Source organism: Piliocolobus tephrosceles, chromosome 21, assembly GCF_002776525.5.
Source record: "Piliocolobus tephrosceles isolate RC106 chromosome 21, ASM277652v3, whole genome shotgun sequence".
Taxonomy (NCBI): Eukaryota; Metazoa; Chordata; class Mammalia; order Primates; family Cercopithecidae; genus Piliocolobus; species Piliocolobus tephrosceles.
In genome coordinates this window covers 6,815,711-6,823,063 of record NC_045454.1, presented here as the reverse complement: position 1 = coordinate 6,823,063, position 7,353 = coordinate 6,815,711, and the positions used below count along the sequence as shown (strand labels likewise).

Below are 7,353 nucleotides of genomic sequence, written 5' to 3'. Positions count from 1 at the left end.
TGTTTGGTTTTATTCAGACCTTTACAAAGAGTTATAAACCAATTCAAAAAATTAGGTCGCCCATGGTAGCTCTACCCAGGGTATTCAAAACACAATGCAAAACACTTGTGACTGTCCGTTCTTGCAGCTGCTACTTTCGTGATGGTTCTGCATATGCTACCAAATACCTATTTAGTCCTTATCCAAAAGGCCTAAATACAAAGGAATTTATCAACAATACAGTAGGACTCTTCTCAACTCTCTGAGATCCAAACTATTCATTATAAGCAACTAACTATTTAGTTGTATCTATCAACATCATCATACCAAACATTGATTTATTTCTGTTTTTGTTTGTTCATTTTTATTTGTTTATTTAACGTCTTCCTAATGAGTGTGAAGTAGCATCTCCTTTCCAGTTTGGTTTTGCATTCGTGACATGAGTAACAATACTGAGCATCTTCTCATGGGCTGCCTGGCCATTTGCACACCAACTGGGAGCAAAGCCCAGCAGGGCACAGACCCTGCAAGGCCTTCAGTCCAGGCTGTGGTGTTTCCGCCTCATTCTCCAGTAATGGAGAGGAAGCACCGCCCTTCAGACAGTAGAGGCACTGAACAAGGAGGCGTCTGGAAGCAGAGTCTGGAGGCCGGTGTTGGGGAGAGATGGAGGCAAAAGGTGAGGAGGGTTCAGTGACCAGGGAAGAGGTGAGGCCCAAGGCATGACTGGAGTCAGGATGGAGAAAAGGGCTCCAAGATGAGCCCTGCTGAGGAGAAAGAGGAACAAGAGTTAATGATTTATGGGCCCTGGAGGAGGGAGGGAGCTCAAGGTGGAGACTCACATTCTGGTTCTGAGTTTAGAAGTGTCAAACCCGGCCGGGCGCGGTGGCTCAAGCCTGTAATCCCAGCACTTTGGGAGGCTGAGACGGGCGGATCACGAGGTCAGGAGATCGAGACCATCCTGGCTAACACAGTGAAACCCTGTCTCTACTAACAATACAAAAAACTAGCCAGGCAAGGTGGCGGGCGCCTGTAGTCCCAGCTACTCGGGAGGCTGAGGCAGGAGAATGGCGTAAACCCGGGAGGCGGAGCTTGCAGTGAGCTGAGATCCGGCCACTGCACTCCAGCCTGGGCGACAGAGCCAGACTATGTCTCAAAAAAAATAAAGAAGTGTCAAACCCTAATAAGGTAAAGAAGTCAGGCTGGTGGGAGCAGAGGAAAGCAAAGAGAGAAAGCAGGTAAGCTACAAGCCTGCCTTTCTTCATGGTTCAGGACAGGTGGCCCTCCTGCGCAAGTAACTCACAACTTTTCTGTGCCTAGCTATCATCAGAACCTCAGCTGATAGAACAAGGTGAGTTAGCTCACTGCAACCTTGACATTATCAGTACTCCCTGCATCCCTCTCCAGCACAAGTACCACAGGCCCTTTGCTGGGGCAAGCCTTTGTCTCTTTGCAGTCTGCTCCCCTCTTGCCGGCCTCCCCGTTGCAACATATTTTCATACTTTCTCTACTAAATCTGCAGTTCTACACCTACAACTGTCTTGGTAAGTTCTTTTTGCGGCCCATGCCACTGGCCTCAGATAGTCACTTACCTGTGACAAGAGGCGGGACCACTGTGTCATCAGTGGGATGGGGATCCCAGGGGGAGAAGAGCGTTTGGGGAGGGAGATGGGTGTACCATGCTGAGCAGAGCAATCATGGGGGCTATCAAGGGGGAGGTGCCCAGTGGGGTGCTGGAGGGTGAGATGCCCTCAACACTCACCTGAGAGATTAACCTTTGACAACCTATGCAGCCTCCACACCTGTAGCTGCCTTTGCTGCCTTCCTCCTGTGGGACTTCACTCTGAGTGAAAAGACAAGGACCTGTGAGTGTGGCCAAATCAGGGTCCTGTGCTCTGCTAAGGCACTGGAGGGGACTGATGTGGAGAGAGCAGGTTCAGCCCCCAAGACCTCCACGATGAGAGAAGGAACCTCTCACCCTGGACACACAGCAAAGCTGGGTACACAAAACATTGTCTTGGGTGAAATTCTCACCACAACGGAGCCTCTGTTGGTCCAGGTTCTCTTGACTGGTTCAGGACCCTCCAGCAATGGGACTCAAATTCAGCATTGTGTCCCCTGCCCTCCCTGCACCTCCCTTTGCTCCCTGGGGCAGTGCTCACCTGAGGACGATGAGACAGAGGAAGAGAAGCAGGATCTTTACAGCGGCCTCCCCGATGGCCACCAGAACCACCTCTGCCACGGGCCCTGATTTCCCTGCAAAAAGGTGCATGAGGTGGATTCGTCTGCTAAACCACAATTCCTTATTGTTTCGCTCCTGATAATTGGACATAGGTTCTACCAGTTCTACCTGCATCCCTGCATGTCAGAAAACAGCCCAGGGCTTACCTCATCCCCTATCAAGACTGAGCAGCAACAAACAGAAGGCTCTGGCCCTCAAGACATTGCTGGCCTCACAGCTGAGGCTGCAGCTGAGCTGAGCACAGTCCTATTCTCTTGGTGAGCCCGGTGGACTACTTGTTCAGAGGCCTGGGAGTAAAGGTCATTGGGAGAGAGGATCTGGTGTGCAGCCTCTCGACACTCACTCTGCACAAAGAGCCTCAGGGAGACTTGCTGGGAACCCAGGGGGTTCCGAGCTCGGCAGGTGAACTCTCCTTCATTCCTGAGGTGCATTTGAGGCAGCTCCAGCATCCCGGAGTTGGGCTGTGAGGGGCTCAGGATCAGGTTCTCCTGGGCCCAGCTCAGCCCGGCAGGAGGATTGCTATCAACAGCACAGAGCAAATGTAGGGACTGTCCTTCCGGGACCTGAAGAGATGATCCATTTCTCAGGGTTGTGGATGCTGAAGAAAAAGAGACAGAGGGTCAGAGGGACAAAGAGGTTGAGGGAAAGAAGAAGGAGGACACCTAAGGAGACCAAACAGAGGAACAGATTCAGACTCACAAGCAAAGACTGATAGAAACAGACTGTGAGATGGATCCAGAAAGCGGGGTGAGCCCGGGCTTAGAGCCTGGCTCAGGCCCCCATTTCTTTATATAGCAAGGTTTGGATTTATCTCTGCACTGATGCGCCCTTTTTGGCTGGATTTGTGCCCTAGAAATCACAGAGGGAGGGTCTCAGGCTTTACAGGGCAACCAAATAAGATGTCAGTTTAGGCCCATATTCCATGTCCTCTTCAATGCTCTCGCTGACACCTCAGCTTCCAGGTTCTCCCTGAACCTTCTCGTTCTTTATCTGAGTCCTCACCTGACACTGGTTTACTGACTTATCCCTGTGCCTCTGAGAGGCTCTCACTCCCAGAAATTCAGAGTCTGGTTGGTAGCAGGACTTAGGAACAGTTGCTCATGAGACCACATGACATATGTTGGAGGTGACTCAGGCTCCAGTAGCCTTGGGGATGTCAATGTATATGAGACCATGTAAATTATGTGATCCAGGAAGGCTTCCTGGAGGAGGCATACCTACTTCACACAGGAAGTAGTAGGGTATGGAGGACAAGCAGGGGTTGCTAGATAATGAGGGCTGGAAGGACATTCCATTAAGAAGGAACAGAAGGTGCAAAGATGACCAAAACCTGATCACATCCAGAAAATGCAAATAGACCTGCAGGGCTGGAGGGAGACAGGGTGTATAGGCTGGGGTGGAGGGTGGAGTTCAGACACAAGACACAGGAGGAAAAGTGGAGGGCTCTATCTCGGCTCACTGCAACCTCCACCTCCTGGGTCCAAGCAATTCTCTTGCCTCAGCCTCCCAAGTAGCTGGGATTATAGGCATGCACCACCACACACAGCTAATTTTTGTATTTTTAGTAGATGGGGTTTCACCATGTTGGTCAGGCTGGTCTCGAGCTCCTGACTCAACAGTCCATCCACTTTGACCTCCCAAACTGTTATGGTTATAGGCATGAGCCACTGCACCCAGCCGAGATTTGTTTTAATAAATTCGGCATGGGGGTAATTGGCACCAATAAAAGAAATCAGAAAGTGTGAATACAGGAATACATAGATTCCTGTACATCGGGAAAATCATGGACAGCTAAGAAAAAGCCACATGGGGCTGGGCACGGTGGCTCATGCCCTAATTCTAGCCCTTTGGGAGGCTGAGGTGGGCGGATCACCTGAGGTCAGGAGTTAGAGACCAGCCTGGCCAACCAACATGGTGAAACACCGTCTCTGTTAAAAATACAAAAAAAAAAAAAAAAAAATTTGCCAGGTGTGGTGGCACGTGCCTGTAATTCCAGCTACTCGGGAGGCTGAGGCAGAGGCATTGCTTGAACCCGGGAGGTGGGTTTGCAGTGAGCCAAGATCCTGCCACTGCATTACGGCCTGGAGGACAAAAGAAAGAAAGACAAAGCCACATGCCATATTGGGACATGTATTTGTAATGTATATTACTAATACTCAGTAATTTCTCAAACTAAAGAGAGACTCAAGAATAAATAATAAAGGTAAGATCACTCTGGAAAGCTGAGAAAAGACTATCAACGGGAGTTCACAGAACAAAAGAATAAAATGGCGCCTTAATGTACAAAGAAAACGCAGACCATTCACAGTCAGAGAAACATCCTAATGAATGTGCACAGGGAGATGCAGATTTTCACCCAATATTGGCAAAGGTCTAAGTATCTAATCCCACACGGGGTTGGTGAGGCTGGGGAAACTCACGCATCCACCCCTTCCTGTTGGTAAGGTGGGCTTGTCCTTTTTAGATGGAAAACAACATGGCCATATCGCTCAATATTCAAAAAACACAATGGCCCAGCTACTTTGCACTTAACGTTCACATACACACTTGTGAAAAGAGATACAGGATAAATCACTATAGCATTCCTCTGCTCAGCTAAGTTAGCGTCATGATCATGAATTCGGAGATTCCACAAAATCAGAGGCCAACTGTGCAGTGGAATCACACACAGCCCTAGAGGAGGGGCGGACAGTCTCACTACTGACATCAAACCACCCTGAGATCCTCCAGGTGCACAAACCAAGGCTCAGAGCAGCCTAGACGGACACTGGTGAATTCTGGTGAGCGGGACGGGCTTCCACGTACAGACTCTGCTGTGCATTTTGAATTTTTGCCCATGTGACAATATCGTCTGTCCAGAAGTATTAGGTCAGAACTACCGGGGAAAATTAAAAGTTGAGGCTGAATGTGTATTCCGGGAGTGGATCATCGGGGCCTTGGGGTTGGGTCTGCTGCGTGACTGTCACCCTGCCCTTGCAGTGGGGCCAAGGGGTGCGTGTGTGTGCAGGATTCTGAAGGGAGTGGGGGAGGGGAGGGACAGTTGCTCAGGTGGCTACTGGGGCTGAGGATGCAGAGAGGCCCTGGGTTCACCCACATGGGGGTCTCAGGTCACCAGGGTGAGTCCAGGATGAGGAGGGACCGGGCCCTGCCCTGAGCTGGAGGCCCCGCTTCCCCCGCCCCAGGGAGGGAGCTCCATCCTACCTGTGCCATCTTCTTGGAAGACAGTCAAGGTCAAGTTCTGAGGAGGGTCTGGGACAGAAAGACACAGCGACCCGCATCACTGTGAGCGCTGGGGACACCGGCCCCCTCTCCCCAGAGATTGCATAAAGAGGGAAGGCAGAGCCAGTGTCCTCCTGACCCCCCACTCCAAGCCCAAATCCTGGGACTCAGCACCTGTGTCCAGCCCTGACCCCCATCTCCTGCTATCAGCGACCCCACCCCATCAGGGACCTGGGTGTCCTGGCCCAGCTCTCACAGGATACGTTAAGTTGGACGGTCCTGGTCGTGGTTACACCGGCCCCGGGCAAGGTCACCTGACAGGTGAGTCTGCTGCCGTGGTCCTGGGGCTGTGGGATGAGGGTGGCCACTGAGGAGAGGGCTGTGGTGGGGCTCAGCGGGGACACAGAGGCCCCAATCCAGGAGAAGATGGGGGGTGTCCCCTGCTCACAGGCCCAGGGCACAGAGCAGGTCAGGTTCCTGGGGTGGCCGGACTTCAGGGCCCCTGAGATGAGGATGTCCGGCCTGTGGGTCAGGGCTGGTGAGGAGATGGGGACGCAGGATCAGGAAGGGGTTCTGAGGTGCAGCCCAGGGGAAGCGCAGGCTCTGGTTCAGGTCTTCCCCTGTGCCTGACTCACTTTGCCCTTTACCCCTTCCCAGCCCAGCCCTGCCTTGCAGCCCTCATGACCTCTCCCTGTGGCTGCTCCTGGATCCCATGCCTTACCTGTCACATGCACATTCAGCGGGGGACTTTTGTAATTATATTTCATCCATCTGTCCTCCATATGAAAGAAGTACGAACCACTGTCCCTCCTCCTGGCGTCTCTGATGCTCAGGGAGCAGTTTTTCTCCCTGGGATTACCCAGGAGGCGGAATCGACCCCGCGTCTCCTCCCGGACTTCTCGAGCAGGGTCGTTTGTGGCCACTGGAGCATCCCATACAGGATTGTCTCCTTCCCGGAACCAGTAGCCACGCTCACGGTCATGCCTGCTGAAGGGGTACCTCGGATTGAAGAAAGTGCAGGGCACGAGGACGCACAGACCCTCCTGCACCATCACCGACTCCGGCACCTCCAGATGGAATAAGCCCTCCAGAGCCAGGGCCCCTGTGGAGACACGAAGGTCAGGTCGGCTCATCCCCGGACAGCCCCTCTCCCTGGGGCCACTCACCTGCCCACAGCAGGGGCAGCAGCAGCAGCAGCATCTCTGAGGCGCAGGCTCCCTGCGCTCCCCCTGTGAGGACAGAAGGGGAACGGAGTGGAGGAGAAGGGCCGTGGGGCCGAATGGGAAGCTGAGGAGGAAGAGAGACTTCAGTCCTGCACAGAAGAGGAACCTCAGACCCACAAGTCAGAGCTCCTGTCCTCCACACTGATTGGACGGAAACCCCATGGCCCAGAGAACCCAGCGACCGGCCCAGAGAGGAGAGGAGATGGAGCAGAAACTGAGTCTTACCAGAGCCCGGATCAGGACCTCTGGGGACATCCGAGCCATGGGACACTCGTGAAGATCGAAAAAAAGAAATTGTTGGGCTAAAGGCTACCTGTATGTTTAACTTTGGCAGGAATTGACAAACTGCTGTCCAAAATGGCATGGGCTTTGACTACTCCTCCCAGCCATGAGCCAGAATTCCAGTAGCTCCAGGTCCTCATCAATGCTTGGTTTTGCCATGCTTTATGTATATCTATACACTTAAATTAAAAATGTTTTTTGAGGCAGGGTCTCACTCTGTCACCCAGGCTGGAGTGCGGTGGCACCATCTCGGCTCATTGCAACCTCCACCTCCTTGGCTCAAGCAATCCTCCCAGCTCAGCCTCCCTAGTAGTTGGGACCACAGGTGCTCACTGCCATGCCTGGCTAATTTTTGTATTTTTTGTAGAGATGAAGTCTCACCATTGTTGCCCAGGCTGGTCTTGAACTCCT

The 7,353-nt window shown here is 52.5% G+C and overlaps 1 protein-coding gene across 3 annotated transcripts; it reads right to left on the bottom strand.

Annotated features, from left to right (window-relative positions):
• Positions 1 to 320: 320 nt before the first annotated feature.
• LOC111520158 (sialic acid-binding Ig-like lectin 13) lies at positions 321 to 6,733 on the bottom strand. Of its 3 annotated transcripts, none has more exons than XM_023182706.2 (8): positions 6,604 to 6,733; positions 6,159 to 6,539; positions 5,694 to 5,972; positions 5,420 to 5,467; positions 2,562 to 2,816; positions 2,139 to 2,232; positions 1,739 to 1,819; positions 321 to 743 (listed from the first exon to the last, which is right to left on the bottom strand). In XM_023182706.2, exons 1-7 carry the CDS (start codon positions 6,635 to 6,637, stop codon positions 1,762 to 1,764), a joined length of 1,149 nt encoding a protein of 382 aa, XP_023038474.1. In that variant the 5' UTR covers positions 6,638 to 6,733; the 3' UTR covers positions 321 to 743; positions 1,739 to 1,761. The 3 variants fall into 3 exon arrangements, with proteins under 3 accessions (XP_023038474.1, XP_023038471.1, XP_026304167.1); XM_023182703.2 differs by having other exon boundaries at positions 321 to 740; XM_026448382.1 differs by having other exon boundaries at positions 321 to 628; positions 1,740 to 1,819.
• Positions 6,734 to 7,353: the final 620 nt, after the last annotated feature.